The sequence below is a fragment of the Leptonotus elevatus genome, chromosome 10, assembly GCF_054856555.1.
Source record: "Leptonotus elevatus isolate MCC_2025b chromosome 10, RoL_Lele_1.0, whole genome shotgun sequence".
Classification (NCBI taxonomy): Eukaryota; Metazoa; Chordata; class Actinopteri; order Syngnathiformes; family Syngnathidae; genus Leptonotus; species Leptonotus elevatus.
Window position 1 is genome coordinate 14389141 of NC_141248.1, and position 25668 is coordinate 14414808.

General features: G+C 38.9%; 3 protein-coding genes across 7 annotated transcripts in view; 2 read left to right on the plus strand and 1 right to left on the minus strand.

Annotated features, from left to right (window-relative positions):
- srgap3 (SLIT-ROBO Rho GTPase activating protein 3) overlaps positions 1-2328 on the minus strand; it is a 67444-nt gene extending 65116 nt beyond the window's left edge. For both annotated transcript variants that reach the window (XM_086086654.1, XM_086086653.1), the window contains exon 1: positions 1869-2328. In XM_086086654.1, coding sequence (XP_085942780.1) covers positions 1869-1932 — 64 coding nt within the window. In that variant the 5' untranslated portion in view covers positions 1933-2328. The remainder of the gene's footprint in view (positions 1-1868) is intronic.
- A 4014-nt stretch (positions 2329-6342) lies between these two features.
- thumpd3 (THUMP domain containing 3) lies at positions 6343-12854 on the plus strand. 4 transcript variants are annotated; one of them, XM_086087249.1, is made up of 10 exons: positions 6343-6399; positions 7235-7433; positions 7512-7589; positions 7807-8226; positions 9065-9195; positions 9600-9669; positions 9769-9884; positions 10478-10582; positions 11020-11143; positions 12515-12854. In XM_086087249.1, the coding sequence occupies exons 2-10, from the start codon at positions 7245-7247 to the stop codon at positions 12701-12703; spliced, it is 1422 nt and encodes a 473-aa protein (XP_085943375.1). In that variant the 5' UTR covers positions 6343-6399; positions 7235-7244; the 3' UTR covers positions 12704-12854. The 4 variants fall into 4 exon arrangements, with proteins under 4 accessions (XP_085943375.1, XP_085943374.1, XP_085943372.1 ...); XM_086087248.1 differs by having other exon boundaries at positions 6352-6460; positions 7214-7433; XM_086087246.1 differs by having other exon boundaries at positions 6352-6460; positions 7232-7433.
- Positions 12855-13914: 1060 nt separating this feature from the next.
- LOC147167220 (prostacyclin synthase-like) lies at positions 13915-25409 on the plus strand. The gene is made up of 11 exons (XM_086087245.1): positions 13915-14312; positions 14612-14822; positions 14903-15026; positions 16310-16485; positions 16977-17120; positions 18219-18346; positions 20345-20526; positions 22980-23124; positions 23415-23596; positions 24883-25034; positions 25126-25409. Exons 2-11 carry the CDS (start codon positions 14755-14757, stop codon positions 25271-25273), a joined length of 1449 nt encoding a protein of 482 aa, XP_085943371.1. The 5' UTR covers positions 13915-14312; positions 14612-14754; the 3' UTR covers positions 25274-25409.
- Positions 25410-25668: the final 259 nt, after the last annotated feature.

Here is a 25668-nt window from a genome sequence, read left to right on the forward strand (position 1 = left end):
CACCACTTGGTAAAAAGCTGGCTCAAGATCAGTACATTCACAATTGTACTCTGTGTGAAGCGTCCACAAAATAGTGCTGTTTAGTGCACCATTTTCTTTTTACTTGTGATGGATATCAAAATAACTGACCAAGGCCATATCATTTTCAGACCCCTTGCCTGGGCTAAACCACAGCTACGGTAGTAAGGGTGGAGACGAGAGAACCACAAAACATTGATTGGTCCACTATGGGAATAGATTGGGAAGATCTATAAAGCCAAAAAGTAGAGTGGAATATGATCTCGGGAATGTCATGCACTAATGTGTTTGATCTAATATAAGGGTGGGTTCATGCTTAAACAATTTCCATCTGCGCCTGCATCAAATGAACATAGATATCTCAATATTAAACCAAATTGCAAATATATTAAACAAAATGCATTGTGTATAATGACTTGTTCTACAAAATTTCAATTTCCCACTTTTTTAATGGGTCAATTTGAGTGTAATTCCAGGTGACTCTTCCATCATGATCATGATTTGCCAATGGTGATTCATTCTTTCTTTCTTCTTTAATGGCCTATTAATCAATTTATTAACCAAACTAGGTTGGGCTAGGCATCCTTAGTTATCACCGAAATATGCATAGACAAATCTTCAAGACATTTTATGGGAACAGTCAAAAGGTTGGCCCTTTTCTGTTTCTGGTTAGTGTCTGAGTGGACAGTAGAAGGTCCAGAAAGGTAAGATAAATTTGATTTGGAAGAACTTCAAGAATTTGATTTAATACATTTGAGGTGAACTATAACAGAGACTTGCGATTGGCTGGCAACCAGTTCAGGGTGTACCCCGCCTACTGCCCGAAGCCAGCAGGGATAGGCTCCAGCAAATGTACATTGCTGTACTGGAGCGGTTTTAAGTTGTAATAATAGTGTTCACCAATAGATGGCAGTCTTTTTTAGTATATTCAACAGTGTTACAAACGTCTATGGTGACTTATGTACATTTGTTCAATAAATAAAAAGACGTGCTTTGTACATATTAAAAATAGTTTTTTTTTGTCATATCTGGTTAGTTAGTGGCCCTATGTGGGTCCTCAGTAGCATTTTGAGGTGTGCAGCTACATGGGGTAGCAACCACTATTATTTTTCAGCACTTCTAATTGGTCTATAAAGATTAAGTACTATCAAATGGATTGCAGGTGTCTTTAATAGTTTCCGTGTGGCAACACAATGTGATAAATAGCTTCCATCACAATTTTGCACCTGTTTTGTTTGTAAATAACAATCACAAATTGTTCCCTCAGAGTTAATCAGATGACCTTCAATTATGAGTCCGAACGAGCTCACTGACACGTTCAAGGATAAAGCAAAGCATGTCAACGTGAGAGATAACAGCCCAGTTTGGTCGATAATGACTAAACAAGTCAAAACGTGATCAGAGTTCTTTCTCACCGTGGCCCACCCAAAACCATTGAGACTTCTAATGCTTTTAGATTTCATGAGTCACATTTCACTCACTATTTGCATTCATTTAATCAACAGGAAGCCGAACAGAGGCCCAAGATGTGGTGAAGAAGGTGCAGCCACCCTGCACTCATTTCAACACAGGGATTTATTTTACCCGGCAACACGAGCATGCAGAGGCAAGATCCTAACCACATTGTCATCCACCGCAAAAATCCAACTGCCTGTAGATGAATGCATTTGTGCATGAGAGGAACACATTTTTAGATGTTGGGGTCTTATGGTATTGTCACTGCTTTGCAAGGCTGATTCCAAGGAGGGGATGCTTTCACATCAAAGTCATGACAACCATTTCAAAAAGTGCAAGCCACAAGATGCAATTAAGGTTAGGTTAGCGGTGTGTGCGTTTTTGTCAACGCTCACCTTTCACTTGGGTCTCGTAGTCCGCAATGATCTCCTTATCCTTCTTGAACCTGGACGAGGACATGGTTCTCCTGCTCGTGTGGCTGAGAGCCTGCAAGTCGAGCGCTCCGGTGGCTCGGTGCCGGGAGATCCGCGTTTCTTGCAGAGGCTGCAGAGCTTTGCGACGTTTCCTCGCTGAAACAAAAAAGCGGCTTGCACTTGGCGACAATCGTTGCAATCAGCGGGAGGAGAGCACTCGGGTCCGATGTTGCATCGCTCTCTCTCTCTCTCTCTCGCTCTTATTTTTTTTTATTTAATCCAGCAGCGACCGGGAGGGAGGTGGGGAGAGGAGTTAGCGGGAGAAACAAAAGCCACAAAGGAGCTCCAAAGTGGGCATGTTGGCGGGGGAATGAGGGGAGAAATGGTGAGGAGTTAGCTCCGTGTTCCCTGCGTGTGACTGGGAAGAAGCTCACAAAGATCAGACGCCGCTTGCCTGTCTGACTAATTGAGCTGCAGGCAAACGGAGAGAGAGAGAGAGAGAGAGAGAGAGAGAGAGAGAGAGAGAGAGAGAGAGAGAGAGAGAGAGAGAGAGAGAGAGAGAGAGAGAGAGAGAGAGCACAAACCACACGAGACACAATCAGTCATATCATTTTGATACAGGCAAACGAATGCAATCACATCGTCATGTAATCTGGTCAATGTGTAGTTTTGTGTTATTCATCAAGGTGGGCAGAGAAAAAAAAACTAAAGTATGCAGCGACTGATACTTTAGAATAAATAACTTACACAATAGAAATACAGATAATTACTTGAGTAGGTGAATTATCTGATTTATATGTTCTTTAATAGTGCACGGATGTCAAATACAAGTATGAACTATTGCTTTAAAACGTTTTTTTTAATCAAATAACAGATAAAGTGTGATTAGAGTAACATTAGTGATACATAGGCTCCCTCTAGTGGTAGATGGAGGTATCACTGCCAATGTTCAGTTTAGTTGTATTTAACTTTGTAAATCCAATACATTTGCAATAATTCGTTGAGAATTATTTGTTTTGAGACATTTATTAAGGTACAGTTTTTAATTAACGTCTATATGCAATCCAGTTTAAAATTACAGTTGTTTTCTTTTTACAACAATTAGGTGCAATGCTACTTCTCAAACCCACAGTGACACAAAATATAATTTTTTTCTCCTTTTAATAACTTTTTATGAACATCATACTGTTGTATTTTAATGTTGGACATTTTGATGGTATTTGGAGAGCTAAGTATAATGTTTAGTGGGTACTTGACACAAAATGTTTGCGAACCACTCAAAAGTAAATAGTCTGCCACAATAAACGGAGGACTTAAATTAATGTACTTTGTTTACATGTGTGAAACAGCACATTAAAAACCAAGTAGAGTTAGTAACTACATAATTTGAACTTCCAGCTCACCACAAAGAAAAATGTGCTACAGAAAATGTATGGACATTTTTTGCAATCTATCAGTTTTTGACTCTACTTACAGGCAATGAAAATCATCCATTTTGTTCAGGTAACAAAATCAAATTTGGAAATCATTCATATTTAAAACCTGTATCAAGTGTACTGGCAATGTTTAAGTAACATTTTAATATTCTTAGCTGTCATTCAAATTTTCAAAAAAAGGTAAAAACATTTGAGACTCTTAACTTTGTCTATATATAATAAAAGTTTGCCCTATGGAGGACTTTGGAGCAGGATAAGCAGGGTGTTCATAACCAAAGAACCACAACTGGAACTTACCATGACAGAAAAACATCTACAGTAGCTGTTCAATACAATACGAGCAACAATATTAATTACATAGACACAATAATTTTACCTGGCTTTCGGTAAAGTAGCATGTAAGAGAACAGAACAGAACTAATGACCAAAGAGGCTTGCCAACAATTTTTACTATGCTGGAAAAAAATATCTTTGTTTACATTCCACAACCAACTGAAACAGTGCCAACTGATAATGCAACCACAAATGTCCATCATCAGTGTTTTAGGGGCTTCAAGCGTCAGTTATGCGTTCCGAGGAATTAGCTCAGAAGGAGCAGACACTTGTGGTTGTGAAGCCTACTGGAAAGTCACAAAAACAGACAAGAGTGTGGCTCGTGAGTTTGTGTTTACATCAGAGAAGCTCATTCCTCCCACAAGCCTTCTGTTACTCACCCCTTCCTTTCTCTTGACGAGTCTCAGGAGGGAATAATGGGAAGCTGCGACTTTACTTTTGTAGCACAGAGAGCCTTTGTGAGATCCTTTTACTTCTTCCTTTCTAAAGAGTGAGTGTGGGAACTGCCCTTGTCCCACTACGTGAAAGTGAAACCATCATGGGATACTGTCTGAACCTCAATATTGTGTAGCTATGGACCACAAAAACATCTTTGTGTAACTGAAATATCTGGCAAAGTAAACACTTTTAAATACTGGCAAAGTAGAATAACTTTTTAAAATTGGGGTGCAAAACACACAACAGTATCTTGATTTAGTAACAAAAAACAGCATATAGGCTTACTGTGCCTCTAAAGGTTTTCAAAATGGCTAACGCCCCTAATTTTAATCATCTTTTCTTTTTTTTTAATTAGGGACATCAGGCGATTAAAATGTTAATTGTAATTAATCACATGACTTCACTAGTTAACTCACGATTAATCACAAATTGTATATCTGTTTTTAACGTACAATACATTTTTTTTCTAGGTTTTCATACTCTTATTGACAAAAGTGGAAAAAATGTGAAACTAATAGAAATAGTTCAAATGAATTTTTGACGTCTATAGCCGTCAATGGCAGTGAATGAGTTAAAGAGATTTTTTGGTCAACAATAGTGCTTGTATAACCTTAAAGACATGTTTATTCAGAAATGGACATTCTGTGCTTTTGAGGTTGTTTCTTATCTTGCTCTGTTTATTTTTCCTTCAGTGTAATTACTACATTTATGTTAATAGTCACATCACTGTTCCGTCCAACCCTATTAAGTAATCCTGTCATCCGCCAATGGGGATTTTGTCAGATGTCAAAATTGGTAGTGAAATAGATGAGCGTTTGTATTGTGAACAACCATTCAGATGTTGATGCAACATGGCGACACAGCTAAGTGGAAAATGGCATTGGATCCAATAAGCCACAGGGTAAAATGCCAGTGGGCGCTGAGTTACATCTTTTATAAGAACTGATCTGAGTGCAAGACAAGCATCCACAAAGAGCTGACAGCCGCCGTTGTCGTGGGTGACACTACCTTGACTCTGATTTACAGTGTCATCACTCAACTGCTCTCATGGAGGTGGCTCTTGTGTATACACTGCAAAAGTGGCCACATATCACTGTAAATGACTTGACCACTTGAAAGAATACTCAATGCTTGTTTTACCATTTCAAATGGGAACATTGCATTTGCTGTTATGTACTACCGGTACATATTTGATCATGTTGATTTGATTAATATAATTAATCATACTCTGACTATGTAAATCAATGCAACATTAGTACTCTAATGCTGCATTCGAAGATGGTCGGAAGTCGGATTTTTACGAGTTCAAACCAGGAAGTGTGTACGGGAACGCCCCCTTGAACCCGGAAATTGCAAATGGTCCATTTGCAACAAGCAATCAAACAATAGGTCTTTGCACATTCTTCCAAAGTCAATTCCTTTAAAGCAGTATAAAAAAAGATGTTGCTTCTGAAACTGTGTTCATTAAAAGCGTAAGTTGATGGAGCCTTCCATCTGTTGTGTATTTTTTTTCCTCCTTCATTATCATATCAACAAGCACCAACTTGTCTCAGATTTCACACTGAAGAGTTGGAAAGAATGATGATCTCCTCGGATACAAGCAAAGTTGTAGAAAACATTATTTGATCAACTTGAAGCATGTGTGGTATGGTCGTGATGCACAAAGTTGAATATGTTTTAATTAAAAAACATTATTTTTTTTTACGTCCATTCAAAAAGAATCTCAACCATGATCACTCAAAAGTAGCATTCTGGTTGGGAGAATAGGAAAGAGGCGAGGACATCTGAGGAACCATCTGCCTGTCACTGTCACTGATGCATTGGTTTTGTGCATGGAAACTATAAGATTTATTAATGAATGTATTTATTAGCCTTTATTTTTATTTATCCACGTGACCCAGGTGAGGCTAGGTGATTCTGAAAATGGATGGCTGGATGGTTAAATTACATTCTTACGCCCTCTGTTGGTCTCTTACCATAGTTACACCTAGAAAAGTCAAGTTAAATGAAAGCACTTCACCCGACACTACACTTCCTATTTGCTGTTTTGATTTACAGAATACAATCTTCTTCTGTATTTTTATAATGATAAAAAAAACATTATTTTAACCTCATATTGTGTTGTAAGAACAAATATATTTAATTATATACATTATAATAATTACAGTAACAATAATCGTAAAAGATTATTTAGTTTTGTAACCTTTCGAGTATAATGTGAAGGCAATAGACCGGAAGTATTTGCTGTATTTCCTTCAATGATAGCGACGCACAAATACGTCTCCTCGTGTATGACTGTCTACTTGGCAAGTTTACCATCAACACGCTTCAAAGATTGTTTTTTTTCAGCATTGACAAGTCAAGCCGGTAAATTAATTGCACTATTAGTGAAGCCAGCGCTTTATTTAAAAAAGCCGGCGTCGTTATTTACCCGTGACAACTTCCTTCTATAGCAACCTAAAGCTAGCATTAGCAAGCTAACGTAACTTGCTGTTATTGCAATGAAAAATGCACGGTAATACAGTACTGCCATTGTATTCTTATGGCTACTGTAAATTGGGAGTTATTATTACCGGAGATATATTCTGAAAGAACTGTATAACGAAGTACAGATTAAAAATATGGATGTGTTCCAGATCTACCCACAACAGGTTAAAATCAATTATCTATTGAGACCATATAAAAACGATTTTTAATGGTTATCCAGCTTGCACACGTTTCAAACGCATTTCAACTTTTAAACACATTTGAACACATAAATAGCATCTGCACACTTGGATGTGCCTTTAAGAGGCGGGACCTGGCGATGTGAAGTTGAGTGTGATGTCAGTGAGTCTCACAAGTATCACTAAGGTCTTTGTGCTTGTTGTCCCTTACAAAAAAAAAAAAGTCTGAAAAATTGCGCTGTGGCTGTCCTTCCCCACAGGTGAGAGCATTGCAGTAAGTGTACCCCCAAAGCATGATGTAGGGGGAAATACAGTATCTATGTCACTGAGTCAAAACTTGACTAATAGGAAAGTAGTAATTAGTGGTTTTACATACAGGCTTGCGGCGACATACACACCAAGGTCCTAGCTCTTCCAGTGCAATTGCAGGATTATCATTTTTCACCTTCACTAGCCTCTTGCCTCGTAACAGCAGACCCACAGACATGTTCTCCCCGGAAGATGGGCCTCTTGACGTTGAGTCTATCATCAGCGTCACCATTGGGGCGACGGTACCCACGGGGTTCGAACACACCGCTGCAGAGGAGGTCGATGAGAAGATCGGCGTAGAAGCGCGCATAGGCAAAGACCGTGGTCGTATTTACTTCACTATTACTACTGACAAGCTCTTCCAGGTAAGACTGATAGATGTATGGTGGGGGAAAAAAGCTGTTGTTAGCATAATGCTAACTGTGAATCAACTGTCCCCGTAGGTTCACCAGCTGAAGTCTGTAGACAACCTGTTTGTGGTTGTAGACGAATATGATCAGTACCAATTTAAAGAATCAAAGGTAATAGTCACTTGCATTAACTGATGCATGTAATGCAGTTTTACATCCTTACAAAGTACAAATAAATAAATAAAGGAAATTAATTATTTACAGTGTGAAATTACCATATTTATACAGTTAACTTCTTTCAAATATTATTATTCCTTTGCATCCAGAATTTTGCATTTACCCTATTTCTTCTAGATTGCTATTAAGCTTTTTCATTTGTTGTATCCAGGAGGAGACATTGGCAGAGTTGCAGCAGCTTGCCTCCGCGCTCCCGTGGACTAACGCCTTGGAAGTGTGGAAACTAAACCGCACTTTCAAAAAGAGAAAAGGTCAACGTAAAGGAGCCAAAGTCAAACCCAGCGGTGAGGCCGGAGACACAACCGTGGCTGACGCTGAGTTGCAGGAGCAAGCGGAGGAGGCAACAGTTGCTGACGACCCAAACAAGACAGAGGAGGCACCTGACACTGAGACCAACACGCAGGACTCTGAAGAAGCAGTACCCAAGGCTAAAATAATTAAGTTTCGTGTGACTTGCAACCGGGCTGGTGACAAGCACAGCTTTTCCTCCAATGAGGCAGCCAGAGATTTTGGTGGGGCGGTACAGGAGTTCTTCCAGTGGAAAGCAGACATGACCAAGTTTGACATTGAGGTAAGCATGTTTTTCCTGAGTGAATAGCTTTTTAGTAGCCAAGAAACGACCTGCCTATTTTTCTCACAAAAGAAATGTCAACACGCCATGAAACAAAATGTCACAAAAGTGTGTATACTGTATTTAGATACAGAGGATAATTATATATTCTGCCATCTAGTGGAAGAGAATGTAATTGGCTTGTCACTATAGGTCACTGTCATGGATACATCAACAAATGATTTTTGTTGTAAATAAATAATCATTTTCAGACATTCACATCTAAGGTGCATCCCGAAAATATTTACAAAGATTCACTCAAAATAACGATGTAAACCAAAGAGGGTTATACTGTATCGCGGAGCTAGATGTTTTTATATTACGGCACAATATTATGGCAGAGAACTGTCATTTGTACCAATAGAAGCCTCCCCCCTAAAAAAAACGTCAGTGACTCACTGCAATTCAGCAATATTTATTATCCTATGTGTGTATGCTAAGCTATGAAGGAACTTAAAGTGGGGCATAACTGATTTGTTTTCTGGGCCGTCAAATTGAATCGCAGCGTATAATTTGGAGAGGCGATGATAATATTTTGACTACCTTATAAGCAAACTGTATAAAATAAAATAAAAAGCTCTCCGTGTGATGCAAAGTCATTTCCACCATTGCAAACTACAACCACGATAATAAACTTATTGTTAAATTAATATCTGTGTCAATCAAAACAGAACATTAGGCAAAACCATTTTTGCGAATGCTTTTCTATGTTGAATATAAACAGATTGTGCGAGTGCACTTGTTGAAGTCGCTGTCGAGTGTGTTTGATTGCCTACTGAATCCAACGCGCCCTCTATAGGTCTTATTAAATATACACAATACCGAGATGGTGATCGGCATCGCACTTACTGAAGAGAGTCTTCACAGACGAAACATCAGCCACTTTGGACCCACCACGCTGCGGTCCACCTTGTGCTATGGAATGCTCAGGTACAATCTGAGATCTTACCTGACAAAGTCCATATTGGTTTATGTGTCCATATGAAAAATTTTCCTGTTCAGTATGCAAATGTATTCCAAGCAGTTCCCTTTTGTGCCACAAGATGGTGGAAGTTAGCTTTGCACTCAATGCCACTGCATACTGCAGTGATTGACCGAACCATATTCTGCTGTTTAGATTATCTTTTATAAAGCTGATCTCTCATTAGCTAATGTTTCATATACAAAAGTGTGTGTACTATAAGATGCATGTATTTAGGTTGATTGAAGTTGATATGTTTTCAAGCAGGCAGATACATGGCAGTGAAGTTGGTGTGGTGCTTGATTTTGCTTGTAAATGGCCTCGTGGCATCTCTTTTGTCATTTGTATTCATTACTCGATTGTGTGCTAACAGGTTGTGTCAACCACAGCCTTCCGATATTATACTTGATCCAATGTGTGGAACTGGTGCAATACCTTTGGAGGTAAGAACATAATTTGGAAAAAATACATTTAATAAAAGCTTGCCCTTTATGTATTTAACCCCTGCCCTCTGACGTGTATGTGTGTGTGTGAGTCCTCAGGGGGCCTTAGAGTTTCCAGCGGCCTTTTACATTTCTGGAGACAACAATGTTATGGCCGTAAACCGCACGGTCAACAATGTGTGTCACATTCAGAAAAGGAAGGCGGACAAGGGCAGGTGAGCATCAGTCACGTCTATTAAACCTGATGGCTAGATAGATGGACAATTTCCGCCACTGCAGGCTTTTGTGTTGTTTAGGCTAAGGTTTAGCAATAAACTCTGCCTTCTCAAATAATGGTAATGTTGATTTAATGAATGTAATCGTACTCCGACTGTGTAAATCAAGGCGACATAAGTACTCTTAGACTTGAAATATGCTTTAAAAGCATCCTTTGTTTATTTAATTTAATTTGCATGTTTGGCTATGACGAACCAGTGGACGTTTCGTGGGAAGAGGCAGCTTGTAAACAAGTCGGGCTCTGTAGTTAATGATCCTGCTAATGACTGGGTGTGTGAAATACTTTCAAATTCTTGTGGTGGCATTGTCAAGGTTAGATGAGTGCTCTTCCTCTCCCACGCGTGTTGCTAAGTCTTTTTTATTTTTTGCTTATTATCAATAAATAGAACTTTTGCTTTTATCATTCGTCTCATCATCTGTATGTTTGAGTAAATAGGTTATTGTCCACAGCCGATAAGATTGAAATTACATTTTGAAAGTGCTTGAAAATTGTTTGTGCATATTGTAATGAACTGTCTGTGTTTAAAAACAGTGCACCTGGGCTGCCCATTGATACTGTACGCTGGGATTTATGCAGTTTACCGATGAGGACCAGCTCAGTTGATATCATCATCACTGACATGCCCTTTGGGAAAAGGTAAAAAATAAATAAATAAATAAATAAAGCCCACACAATGTTTTAGAACTAAAAGTAAGCCAAATTGGGATGTAGCCATTGCTGAGTTAATTATACCTGAGCGCATTGGGTTGAGGATTTGACCCGGCACGTTGGGTAACGATTTTGGTCCAACAAGGGGTAAATACTACGCGTACTGATGAGTTAAAGCTAACAAGAAATAATAGGTTAGCAAGAGTACTGCAGTTTAGAATAATACTAATTTTATTAGTGTCCAAAATAGCGACTAGCTTCAGCTCTTTAGCGCACCCAAATCCAATCTTCAACCCAATCTGCTGGGTTGAATTAAGTAACCCAACTTTGCTTCGGAAAACAACCCAGCATTTGAGCCTTTTAGCGGTAGTTAAAAGGCAAAGCTGATCCTATAAAGAAGGCTCACGAGATGTTTACTTTTGAAGGATGGGCTCCAGGAAGAAGAACTGGGACCTTTACCCGTCCTGCCTGAGAGAAATGGCACGCGTGTGCAGGCCTGCCTCCGGGAAGGCTGTGCTGTTGACACAGGACAAGAAATGCTTTTTCAAGGTATTATCATCATCATGGAGAGTTGTGTCACTTGTTTTGTCGCCAGCCTCATGCAAACATGACTCCCACGCAAACATGGGCCGAGACCAAATTGAGAGGTCGTGGGTTCAGTTTTGTATGCATAACATCCCACAAAGGAAGTGACCGATATATGAATCAGAACGCGACTCAGGTGATTAAAGGAAATAGAAATGACCTCTCGCGGGGAATCCCGCAGCAGTGTGAGCTCGCGGCATGGATCGAGGCTCATCCATCTGTCTCTGCCACGAGCACACCTGAACAGTCCTCTCAAGGGAACTGCATGATTTCTCAGGGAACACCTCAGGTGGTGTTGATGCAGATTTAATTCACTTCTGAAGCATAAATCATTGACACAACATTGCGGTCACATTAGATGTTGTGTCATTGACTATAGAACTAAAAATGGATCTAACGTCGATTTGTGGTCACTGGTGCGTGTTGACTCGTGACAGATGGGAACTTGTGGCTTTTCTTGAACGCATGTACAATAAAATTACAGTAGAACTGTTGAGATTACAATCTGTTTCTGGATGCTGGTCATCCTCCGATTTGTTCTCATTTCAGTATAGACAATGGAAATAATTTGTTTTAGATTAAACTGTCAATAGACGTCCTATATTTAAGTTTTCTATTGTTAAAAAAAAAAAGTAAAATATGGTATAAATTTTGTTAACACTAAACGATTGTTCACAAAAAAATCCACATTTTATATCTTTTAGCTTGAAGCCTGAAAGGGGAAGTAAACCTTAAACATTTCTTGACAATAATATGTTATATGTGATGTCACTTGTCTAAACATGACATTCTGATTAATATTACATTTGTGAATTGTGAGTTATGAAGCAAAAACCAGCCATTTTTATCCACTTGGGGGGTGGGGGGGCATTTTGCCACTTGCTGACGACGGAAGATGACATCACAGTTGCTTAGGGCTCAGGCAACGACCAATCACTGCTCACGGGGGCATTTTGCCACTTGCCGTCTCAGGCACTGAACAATCACAGCTCACCTGTTTTCTGAAGCTGCGCTGTGATTGGTTGTTACATGAGCAACTGTGATGTCATTTTCACTCGACAGCAAGTAGCAAAATGGCTGCCTTATGTTAAATGTTATTTAAGTTGTAAAATTCTTGGACTTTAGAGATTTCACTTGTCTCATGGTATTTACGTCTCGATCAAAAAGTTTGGTCATTGGATTATCAGTTGAAAATGATGTCAGTTGCCGGCATTTCTCACCACTCTCCCTCATTTTAAAAATGTATTTATTTATTTATTTATTTATGTGTTGTCTGATGGTGTTTCACGATTATGTTTTTTTTTTTTTTTTCTCACTGAATTATGTGCTCTGCAGGCTCTGTTCAGAATGGGGGGACTGTGGAGGAAGCAGCACACTGTTTGGGTCAATGTTGGTGGTTTACACGCCGGAGTGTTCCTGCTCAGTCGGACCGGCGCCGTGTTTGGCCAAACTCCCGAAGATGTCTATGACTCACAAGGGACAACGCATACACAAGGAGATCAGGATGACAACCAGCACTCTTAAGTTGCAGTTTCCCCTTGACGCTATCCGATATATGTTAGAGCAACATCACTTTTTTTTTCTATTCAGTTTTCATGTCAAATGGCCAAGTCTCATTTTTGTAAACAGCCAAGCAAAAAGAAAAGCCTTGTTTTTCACTTTTTTGTTGACTTCAATTCTCATACAGTAAGCAAGTGTACCTACTGAAGTGGCCCTATAGTGCACAATGCACATTTATTGTTAGGCACTGAATTAAGTTGATTTCATGACAGTGAAACAAAGGTTATTGCAGACATTTTTGGTGGATCAATAAAAGTTTTTTTTTTAAAGCTGCTTTTATAGGAAGAGTCCAAGTTATATATTATTAGTCACTAATTTGGTGTCAGTTTCTCATTTACTAGCACTAGACATTGTGTCCATAATCTTGACTGATGTTCAATATGACACAGTAAATGATTAAACTTATTTGAACCAGGAAAGAAAAATCTCCCTGTGGCATTGACCGGCTGTGGTGCAAATAAAAATTAGCATGTAGCACACTTCCTTTTATTTATGTACAACCCTCCCAAAGGAACAAAATTCCATTGTACTGTATGTTGAACACCTTAGACTGACAATTAAGTCTATAGGCTACGATATAAGCAATCTCTCACACAAGGACAATTCAGAGTCCTCAATGAACCGAGGATGCATGTTTTTTGGAATGTCGGAGGAAGCTAGAGAAAATCGACACAAGTGTGAGGGAATGTGCAAAAGTCAAAGCTGGGATTCAAACCTCACATCTCTGAAGCAGACGTGCTAACCAGTAATGGACCCATAATGCTACCTAGCTTTGCAGTACGTTGCTCCCAAACTGTGAAATGCATCTTCTTTTGACTTACCGGTACCTCTCTTGTGGAATTTTTTAAAAAACACTTTTTTCTTTTTTTATGTCTTGCTTGGAACTAATTTTTCAGGCTCAGTAAGTGGCAAGAAATTCCACATTTTTTTCATGTTGCGCAAGTAGGGGGAAAAAATGCCCTTCCCGCATTTTGTGACAGTTGAATAATAAATCCTGGTCAGAGGTGATACCAAGGTTCCTCAGTGCTGTTTGAGTTGTGGCTACAGCTGATATAAAAAGTCTCCACACCCCTTTAAATGATGGCAGGTGACAGACACATCCCAAGTTTTTGAGGGTGTGCATACTTGTGCAATCACATCTTAGTTGTTTCTTTTTATTTTCTTATTTTTTTTCCTACCAGTTGAGTTTTCCAGGTTATCAGTCATATGGGGTAGATGCTTCCGACTTCCGGGTTTTACACATCAGCGCCATTTCCGGCCACACTCGCAACCCCACCCCTGTGTCCCCGAACCTCGCGCTCCCGCTTATCGGCGGGAAGGCGTCTCGGCTTTCTTAAATGATTCGGACACTGAGACAGACAATACACACTCGCAGCCTCGCACCCGTCGACGGGAACGCGCAGCCGACGGACACAAAGGCGGAAGCGCAAGTATTGGGACAAGGCCCACACGTTGCAAACCTGAAACGGAAACAAAGTTGATGGGTGGAAAGTCGGAAGTCCCGCCTCCTCCGCGGCATATAGCCCGTTAAAGGTGGAAACGTTTTGAAGGACTAATTTCAATTTTATCTGAGGTATGTATAGAGAAACCCTGTCAACTATAACTTGATTTGATTGAAGGAATGTCTGAAGGTTGTTTAGCTAATTACTAATTTCTTCACGTTTCATTGGTAAGTAAATGTTTTCTAAATAATAATGCTACCTAAGAGAAGTATGTAAAGACTGAACCAAGTACATACTCCTGTGGGACGTCATGACTGACTTTTGTATGGATTGAATCTTCTTCTTTTTTTTTAACAATATTTACAAACCAATCAATCTGACACTCAATGCTAAATGTGACTCAATCCAATTCGATGTAATCTGAATTTAGGTCGATCTGTATCACGTCACAATGGGGACGTGATTGGACAGCGCCCGGCACGCGCGGGCGGTTGCCGGAAGTGCCTTTAAAGCAAGTGACAGCCGCCGCAGCGAGCACACGCTCGACCACGACAAGGGCAACTTCCACACGAGATGATCTGGACTGTCTTCCTACTGGTCCAAGCGGTGCTGCTCTACTTCTTTGTCACGCAGAGATCCAGGTTGGTTTTATGTCTAAATCTAAGGATCTAACTTACTTATCCGTGATGTTACAGCGCTCTGATTTGACTTAATGCTTCAGGTCCGAGAGTGATCCACCTCTTGACAAAGGCGCTATCCCTTGGTTGGGTCATGCAATTGAATTCGGAAAAGATGCAGCCAAGTTCTTGAATCGAATGAAGCAGAAGCATGGCGACATCTTCACAGTGAGTCATTCAAATGAGCGTTATTTCAAACTTGCATTGACCTGCAAAACTATTCCAAAAGAACATCAAAATAAAAGTGGAGATTTCCTTTTGGTAAAAGTAATACAACATTACTTTATTGTCAATACTCATACAGAAGAATCACAATGCCTTTTCTCTCTCTAGTCATGAACAAAGAAATTAAAAAAAATACAGATAAAAGCGAAATATGCAAATAGAAAGAAAAAAATGAAATGCTTAGAACAGTATAATGGTAATTGAGCATAACAAAAGACTCCTCCTGTTTACATTACTATACAATCATGTTCAGTTTGGACCTAACACTGTTATAATTATTAGGGTTGGGTTTTTTTTTTCCGCAGAGTAAAATAGTGCTGCCTCATAATGAAAGCTACAGTATGTCTAATATTTTCATTATCGTAGCTAGTTTTGTGCATACACAGTGTATACCAAATATAGAGGATATTTCCAGAATTGTACACATTAGGTGTGAATATAATTCATTAATGAATAGAATCAAAATAAATGTTACAAAATACAGCAACAAAATTTCACTTGCGTATGTTCTGCCATTGAACTTCATTGTATTTTTTATTTTTTTAGGGCAGTCCCTTAGTATGTTCCTTGTGGGAAGGAAGTAGTTTTGGTTACCGAGGCGTACCTGATGGAAATTAATATGCAGTTACATCCAAAGTATGTTTAAAAAAACAAAGACAAAGAGAAGAAGATATGATATAATAAGATTTTTTTTTTTTTTTTAAATCATTCAGCTCTATTGAAAAGCATATTATACGTAGTTGCTTCCCACCACTTGATGACCTAATTATATTTATCCTACACTGTAAAAAGAAAAAAAAGATAGGCCGATAACATGAGAATCTTTGTTGTATTTATTTACTCCACTATAAGGTAATTATAATATTTTATTATTGTACACTATAACACATGTAATTATCAGGCACTATACTGTATGTGCGGCGCATTTTTGTGGCTTTGTGGCTTCAAGATCATAATAGCACATTAAGTCACGTTCACATATTAAAATTGTACCTCTTTGTTTGAACTCACCTCAAAGAGTTATTCCACTTTGAACATATAAACGTAAGTTAACTATCAAAAACATGTCATGAAGTGTGAAAACGTATTATGCACGTAAGTTACAATGACATAATGGCTGCAAGATTTTATTTTTTTTACAGTGTAAAAGTGTATTTGCTAATGAGATTATAGCTTCAATATTCTTATCTTTGCATCTGAGTCGGAAATAATTGTTGTGTGTCCAGGTGCGTGTCGTCGGGCGCTACGTGACCGTGCTGCTGGATCCTCACTCGTACGACTGCGTGATCGACGACAGCGACTCGCTGGACTTCCAGCGCTATGCAGATGTGCTCATGGAGAGGATTTTCAAGCTGCGCCTGCCGCATCGGCAACCCGCTCACACAAAAGCGCTGATGAAACGGTACGTCCTTGTCTCCTTGCTCCTCCTCCGCCTCGGGTCATGTCAGGTTTTCATGTTCCTTTCCATTTCTAATCATTTTGTTTCTTATAAATACTCCGCTGTGTGTTTACATGTATTTTTAGAGCTTCTGGTTTCTTTACTGCTTACTTTGAGTACACCTGGATTACAGTAAACACCCATTTACCACGTGGGATACGTTCAAGCCCCACTTGGCAGTAGGTGAAAATGAGGGAAATACACTGATTTAATACTTTAAAATCTACTTTTGAAGAAGTGCTGTTTTTTTATTTTTTATTATATTGTCGTGTAGAAATGTACAAAATAAATCCCTATGTTACATTATCTGAGAGAAAATATAGGTAGGGCAAAGTCAATAGTTGAACTGCACTATTGTGACACAGAGTAATTCCACTTTTTCACAACCCCATCAATCAGGAGGTCTGGTTCTTTTTCAGCTGTTAACCTGCCTTTTTCCCCTTTAACCTCCGCAGGCACTTCCATGGAATGAATTTGGCCGCCCTTAACGACACCATGAGCAGACACCTGGAGGCCTTGCTGAAAGCCGAGATTCCTCCGAACCAGAAATACTGGAAACAGACGGAGCTCTTCGACTTCTCATACGGCCTTCTCTTCAAGTAAAGTTTTCCCCCTCCCACACGCTCACACCCGCACATGCCTCGCTATGACAAAAGAAGCCTTCATGCAAAAAAGAAAGGAAGAATCTGTAAAGACCCTGTAACGTAGAAATTGTTTTGTGAATTTGACACCGCAAACAACGCTGACTAATTTGATTGCGAAAAATCTGCATCGTATTTCAAACAACTCTCCAAAATTTTCCTCCTCCGCCTTCTCGCCATTGCCATGCATGCACTCTTAGCTGACAACGAGGCGCCCTAAATCGGCATGAAGCCCAGGTCCACGTTGATTCTCATGCAACACCAGTGCGCAGCCACACGATGACCGTCATGTCGGACTTCTTTTTTTTTTTTTTTTTTTCACTCCTCGCGCTTCTACCTTTCTCACTGCCCACACTCAAGGCCAACAACGAGGCGCTCTAAAGCGGCAACATCCGCACAAAGCCCCAATCCACTAGCTGGGTGTTAAGTCTGGTTTATTTTTTATTTTTTTTTGGTCCTGTTCTTTTCCCTTCTTGTGCTTTGGCCTTTCTCATCATAATGTTTATGCACTCACTGCTGACAACAAGGCACTCTGAAGCACTCTAAACATTTTTTAACCACACTCAAAAATCAGGAAAATGTATATAGTATGTTGAACAATAGTTGAATTATTCTACTAGTGAGTACTATAATACACAGTTCTCAGTCTTTGCACATTTTTAGCAATTATGTTCAAGCATGTCCGTCATAATGTGCTGTATAAACAAATCTCTGAATTATTTTTACTGGGCCTTTAAGATACAGCTGCTTGCATACCAGCCTGTGTTTCTTTATTTGTAAACAGTCCAAGATAAACTTAGGATGACCCCACTGTTTAGCGGGCTTGTTTGATGACTCCTTTCCGCTCACTTGCATCAAAATGGAGCTTTGGAGATAAAAGTAAGCATAGAAGGCAAACATGAGACATGTGACGTCAAGCCGTGAGGCATCTGGGACGTGTCCAGATGTGCAAGCAGTGGGACACACCGTGTGTAACGCATTGTTTGCCCGAGTAGAAAAATACCTGAAGTTAAACATCACAAGATTTTCCAATGTCCCAACTCTTTTTACATGCAGGGCGGGATACCTGACGCTCTTTGGAGGGGAACAGAATAATAACAGCGCCGATCTTTCGAACGTCTACGACGAGTATCGCAAGTTTGACAACCTCATAACCAAGCTGGCAAGAAGAAGCTTGAAGCCAGGTAATGGCTCGTTAACCGCCCAAAGACAATTAAAACGCCTAATGGGTGGTGCCTGTCCGCTCCACTGCATGCTATGACTCATAATGTGCTTACTCACCTCTTACCTCCACTCTGCTGCCTTGACATCATCACCGCACTTGTTGTGTGGTTTCCATAGGGAGTTTCCAGAATGGATATGATATACAGTGGTTGCTGATCTAAACCCATCAGAGACAACAATGAGATCAATTCAAGACTTGATGATGATGATAATAACTTGAAAATGATTTATTTATTTATATTTATTATTAAAATAATTATATAACTTATTATTAATAATAATTATTATTATATTATATAATCATTTTAATTGAATTATTAAAAGTACCCTTTTAAAACTATATTTATATTTATTATTAAAATTATTTATTATTAAAACTGTTTATCATTATTAAAAATTTGTTTTTAATAATAGTTTTTAATTTAAGATTCCCCACCCCCATTTATTATATTCACTATTCATTCAAATCACTCTTATCTGAAATTATATTTCCTGATTGAAATGAATACAAATGCTATTAAATCGTTTTTAACAATAATAAATCTAGCACTATAATCTTATTTTAAAAACATACAGCAATGACTTGATGAAATAGAATGTAAAGAATTCAAACCGTTTTTTGCCACATTTTTTGCTTAAATTTAATGGACGTTGTGCTGCTCCTTCTGGTGTCCTTGCATTTGCCACCCGGGGGCAGTATAATTCAGATATAGAGAGACATACGAAGAAGAGTTTCACAGGTGAATGAGTAAATCGTAAATCGCAGTAATAGTCTCTTTTTTCGTGCAAAGTAAAGAATACATGCCTTGAATGTTGTTATCATTAAGCTAAGTTGTGTGGTTTATTAAATAATTCACACATTTTGTTTAATTTCAGAGTAACCTTCTACTGCGACTGGCAATAAAAAGCTCGAAGCATCTTATTTGAAGAATTGTTGACTATGCAAACTGCTGCTTGCTGTGAAGTGACTTACTTGCGTTGTTTACTGTCGTCATACAGCGCTCGTATCTAAAGATTTGCTCTTTCAACGCAAAAATTCATCCAAACTTCTTGTTTCTTGAAAAACTCGTAAGTGTGGTCGCTTGTAACTAAGGCACCACGTAAAAAATGTATTGATGAGAAAAAAAAAAGTTTAGTTCATTGACTTGTGACAAAATGTTATTATTATTTTTTACGAAGACATCTGCTGTGGGAACACCACAGAATTTGAGTAAAACTAAAAGGCAGTTCAGAAAATGTTGTGGCTTACGACAGGGAGATTTCAAGATTTGATTTAATCTTTGTTGTATTCACTGACAAGTCTTCGCAAGCTGTCCTGCTGCTTTGATGTCATGTTGTTTACTGAGCTCACACAGCTATCTGATGCGCTGATTTCATATCAGTGATACAACAAAAGAAGCCCATATGACAAGTTTTTTTTATATATATATATATATATAAATAAATCACATGAAAGCACATTGAGGATAAAAGCAATCAAGTAACCATAATACAGTCATTACACAGTGATCAATTTCATGATTTTATTTTTTGTGATGATTATAGCTTTACCTCTTACAAAACCCCAAATTAAAAAAAAATATATATATGTATATATATATATTTTTAAATTTACACAAGAAACAATCAAAATGCTTTTTAATATATAGTTTAGGGTAGGAATTGGCCTTCTATCTGTACCCGCTTCACTCATATTCACTAAACTTGATTTGCTGTGTTGTGTCATATTTTATTTTTTTTTCTTCAGTCTGATGTCGTCACCTTCACAAAGACGTATGCCAGTTGTAATATTATTGCACAGTTGTAATATTATTACTCAAACGTGCCTGTTACTGTCATATCTTAAACCTCTTACCCTCCGCTGACGTCTCTCCTTTCATTTGTCTTTTGAATCGCTGCCGTTCTGTGACTCATTCATTGATTGGAGATGCTTTTGTTTTATTTGTTTTTATTAACAGAGGAGAGGAGGACAGCCCAGAGCGCTCGCCACAAGTTGTGGGAACTTTTGGCCCCGGCGGGTCAGACGGAGGACTCGGGGTCAAATGCGTGGATTCACGCCTATAGGCAACTTCTGCAGCAGGAGGGGGCGGACGAGGAGATGCAGAAGCGGGCGGTGCTGCTGCAACTTTGGGCCACTCAGGTGAGCGTGAGCTCAGGAGGGAGCTGTTGTGTGTTTGTGCCAAGGAAACATTCAAAACTTGGTGGAGATTAGGGAAAGTTGTCTGCTTTATCAAATGAACTTGCTTGAACTTGAATTGCAGTATTCCACTTCTCTCCACATGAGGGTGCTGTTCACTTGCTAGTTTTATATAGACGTGGTGAAATGACTCACACGTTTGTATTTACTTGTGTAAAAAAATACTCTAGGTTAAGAGTTTGTACTGATTTGGAGTAAAAGTAATAAGTACAGACTCTAACATGTACTTGTGAAAATGTGTTAAAGTAAGATTTTTACTGTCAGTTATATACAGTAGCCGTTTTGCTAACTTGGCACATATCCTACTCACAAAATATTTTCCCTTTCATTAACTTAAATATACGTACTGGTAAGAAAACAAATATATCTTACACAATATCACATTTTGTTGTTGTTCTTGTTTTTTTAAACCAAGAACCTCAAACAAATGTGCGCTGGGCTAGATAGCTAAAAGCTAGCTAACAAAATTAGCTAGCTAAAGTTGCTAATAACAATAGCCAGTGAATAATGTGTTTTGTTTTTTTACATAGTGTCATTTTCGACTTAGGTTTTTTGTTTTGTTAAAAATAGTAATGAGCCTATTTGACAAAGGAGAAGAAAGTGCAGCTATTTGTTTTCAAATTTAGGGAGTACAAGTTCAACGTATTTAGAAAACTACATACTCAATGAAAGTACAGACACCTGAAAAATCAACTTAGGATTTGTCACCCCTCACTCGAGATAGACAAACAAATTTTAGTGTCATTTTTACCCCCGAATTATTAATTAAAACACATTTTTTTACATTCAAATTCAAGGTTTTTCACGACAATATATTTGAGTTTGAGTGAGTGCCGCTTTGGATGCAAGTTCCGCTCACATTTATCTAAACTCCATTCTGACTCATTCCATCTTGCCTACAGCCCAGTTGGAGGCCTCTTTGTATTCAACGTGTTGATCAGATGTCAACTTGGCCCTACAGGCAGCTTACTCATCATTTTGTTCTGCACTCATCACTTTCGTTTTATTTCCAACTTTTGAATCACAACTTTGAAGCGACGCTGAGTCACACTTAAGCGAGTGAGGCATTCACGGGCTTCATTAGAACATGTCATTTTAGTCATAAAGACCATTTATTTACACAACAGGAATAGTGTATCCATTATAAATACTGAGAGTAGGCTGATGAGATTGTCATCAACACGAATCACATTGGTCATGTAGTTTTTGGCTTCAAGGGGGAGTTTGCAACTTTAAAAAAAAAAAACGTTTTTGTCATATTTGTTCAAACATTATTACAGAAGTGTGGAACTGCCAAGTCAACATTTTCGCATATTGCCACATGGTATTACTTGCACATGTGTGAATGGGGGAGAAAAATAGTTTTGTTTTTTTAGCATTTGGCCCACATTGTACCAAGACGTTCAAAATTCAATAAAAAATATTGTTTATTCGCAACTTTTATGATCTATTATTATGTCTGCAGTGCACGATTTAGGGTCGACATTTTTTTCTCATATTGCACTTAGATATTGACTTGCGCAAGTAATATCCCTTAGCATTATGAGAAAATGTGCTATATTTGTAGCATTTAGCGTACTAGTACGTTCAAACGTATTTGCGATTATGTTTGAACGTATTTAAATCAATTCACCCTACATAAATTCCTAACTTCACCATTAATATTGGATATTTATTAAGCTACTGCTAATGAATTGAAAAACATTATTAATTATTTTTTTCATATTAAATATACTTGATTTTATAAATCTCAAGTGTTCAATATGTGAAACATCTATGACGTGGAACACATTTTCTTTTCATTTTCTTGGGGGGGAGGGGGGGCAGTTCCAGATCTGCTCTCCAGTTGGAATATTCAAATTTCATATTGCATTTCCTTGAAAATCTTGTTGAACTGTATTTGAGCCCATTCACAAATTACTTTTTGCTGCTAGTGAATGTCACCCTGGAAAAAAAAAATTATTAAACTAAAACTCCAGTCATGAAACGTAGTTCAACAATAGGAATGAAAAATAATAACTGTATTAGTCTTTTAAATTATGTAAAAATGTGTTGGAGTTGGATGTGTATTCATCACATCTTCATTACTGGACCTTAAACGCTAGATGCAGACAGCTGCTAGGCAACCTCAGATTTCAAATGATTTTCCTTGTTTGCTTAAACCATTTATACACTTGCCAAAATAACACCATCCAAGACGGTACAATCTGTTTTTAGTGGTGTGTTTTGATTGAAAATTTTTGCTTCTTTTTTTTTTTCTTTCTCCCCATTGTTGCACGTCACATCGTGTTCCTATTTGCCTTTGCCAAACAAGCACCTGTGCTGTCGCTACGCAACAGCAGATTGAGACAAAAAGGACAAGCGTGGTCACTGTCCTCTTTTTGTTTTGCTCAAAGGGCAACGTCGGCCCCGCCGCCTTTTGGCTCTTGGGATTCTTGTTGACAAATCCTGAAGCGATGAGCGCTGTGAGGAGCGAGTTTAAGCAGATGGAAACATCAGACGCTTCCCTTTTCCACCCGCGTGGAAACACTCCCGTCTTCGGTAGGTGAATGGCGACCGGGGCTTTTTGAGTTAAATGCCATCTGTAGTTTTGAGTTTTTCCTCTTTTCAGTGGTTCTCAAACTGGCGTCTGACGATGCAACCACAAAACGTAGCAATTACCTCCTAAGAATCCATCTTGTTCAAAACATAATAAAGATGTTGTACAATCACATAAAAGGGGCATTACATAAGAGCATATAATTAAAATAACATTAGAAGAGAACCTCTGCTTTATATCGCAAAGAACAAGGCCAGCGCTCAGTCATAATTCCTCTTTCTCTCCTCCCTAGACAGTGCCTTGGAAGAGACGCTCCGACTCACCGCTGCCCCCTTCATCACCAGAGAGGTAGTGCACAAGAAGACCATTCAAATGGCTAATGGTCAAGTGTACCATCTGCGAAAAGGAGACCGGGTGTGCTTGTTCCCGTTCACCAGCCCTCAAATGGACCCTGAGATTTACCCAGAGCCGCAGGTTAGTGTTCCCGTTGATAGTGTAATTGTCCCCACTCCATCGAAACCATTGACGGCATACATTTGCGGGGGGCGTAAGGGCCGAGCCCTACCATAAATAGTGGAAAACGACGAGTAATTGGCACCTCCTAAAAATGTTCTTGATCTCCTACGTTGGTGGTCTCAACCATAAATATACTTTAGCTAATGCTACATGCTATTGCCGTCTTGGTTCAACAGCTGTAAATACACTACTAATTGATCTTCTTCTCTCCCCATTCTACTCGCCTGCTGTTGTTTGGCTTGTATTGGAAGTTGGCCATGTTCTACACAGACCACAGTTATATGTTGTTTTGGGTTCTAATTTTTTTTTCTCCAACTCTTTAATTAAAGAGGAAGTCAAACACCCCCAATACAATCTTAGCAATAATATGTTCTATGCAGCCCCACTTGTCTAAATATGGTATTCTGGTTAATATTGGTTTAGTGGAATGTGAGTTAAGCAGCAAAATCCAGCAGTTTTTAATCAATATCAGAAGGCAGCCATTTTGCCACTTGCTGTCAAGTGAAAATGACATCACAGTTGCTCAGGTCTCAGGTAACAACCAATCACAGCTCACCTTCAGAAAACATGTGAGCTGTGATTGATCGTTCATCTTCAGTCGTCAGCAAGTGGCAAAATGGCCGCCCCCTGAGATGGATCAAATCGGCTGGATTTTGCTGCATAACTCATATTCCACAAATGTAATATTAATCAGAATGTCATGTTTAGACTAGTAAGGTCACATATAACATATTATTGTCAAGAAATATTTAAGGTTGACTTCTGCTTTAAATAGATGCTAAAATTCAACAACACATACACTGTATATAGTTTTTAAAAATGTAAATAAAATAGTTTTCTGATTAATTTTTACTACGTCAATCGTGAATCCTATTACATTGTGATTGGATAGTCGAAGATGCGGGGGCGTAACTAAAAACGTAATTAGGTGAATTCACGAATAGCGAACCACGAATAAACGGGGGATTACTTCATTGCATTTGGACCACTTGGGAGTATATGTAACATGAGCATTTGCGTGGGGGAGGTGCGATGAACTCCTACACAAATCTGACCGTTTCCCCCCCAATAAGAGGTCAGCTGCGCGCCTCTGAGGGATTAGCATAGCAGGGAAACAAAATCACCGCTAATTAGCGTGGGAAGGACATCGCAAGGTCACTTTGAAACTTGTACTGACGCACACCGTTGAAGGGGATTTGTGTCAACAAATCCGACACGTCACAACTCCGAAAATGTGTTTGCAGAAGTTCCAGTTTGACCGCTTCCTGAATAAAGATGGATCGGCTAAAAGGGATTTTTACAAAGGAGGCAGAAGGCTGAAATATTACACCATGCCGTGGGGCGCGGGGACCAATGGCTGTGTGGGAAAGCAGTTTGCCATCAATACCATCAGACAGTGAGTGTGCTGGAATCAGCGCAGCGCCTCAAGACCTCCCATTATCCGAGTCTGGAACCCACTTTGTGTCTTTTCTTTATCTCCTATTCAGGTTTGTGTACTTGCTGCTGGATATGGATTTGGAATTGTGTGACATAAATGCTCAGATGCCGGAGATAAACACCAGCCGTTATGGATTCGGGATGCTCCAACCAAAGGGAGACTTGTTGGTGCGCATTAAAGCCAGGAAGATGCACTAACTCTTTTATTCTGTATGTACGTTATCATATACGCGCTATGTACAGCATAATACCTTTTATACTTTTTATACTTTTGTATTTATAATGTGAATTTTAGAATTATTTTGTTATTTAAAAATAAATAAATGTAACTTACTGTGTTTTGTCTTTTGTGTTGGTTTGGTGAGAAGAGCACTTAAAAGCTTAATTTTTGTTTTGTCTTAATTTTTGTTGTTAAAAAAACAACAACAAATTACCGCAGTGGCATACTAGTTCTAATCCTAAATGTCGTGCGCGTGTGCTTTTTGAGCAGAAAATTGCCACAACGATTCTCCGCCCCATCCCCAAAGCACTAACAGAATGTCCCCCTCCATGATGTGCTCTGACGCCGATGTATGTCTCTTACATTACATCTC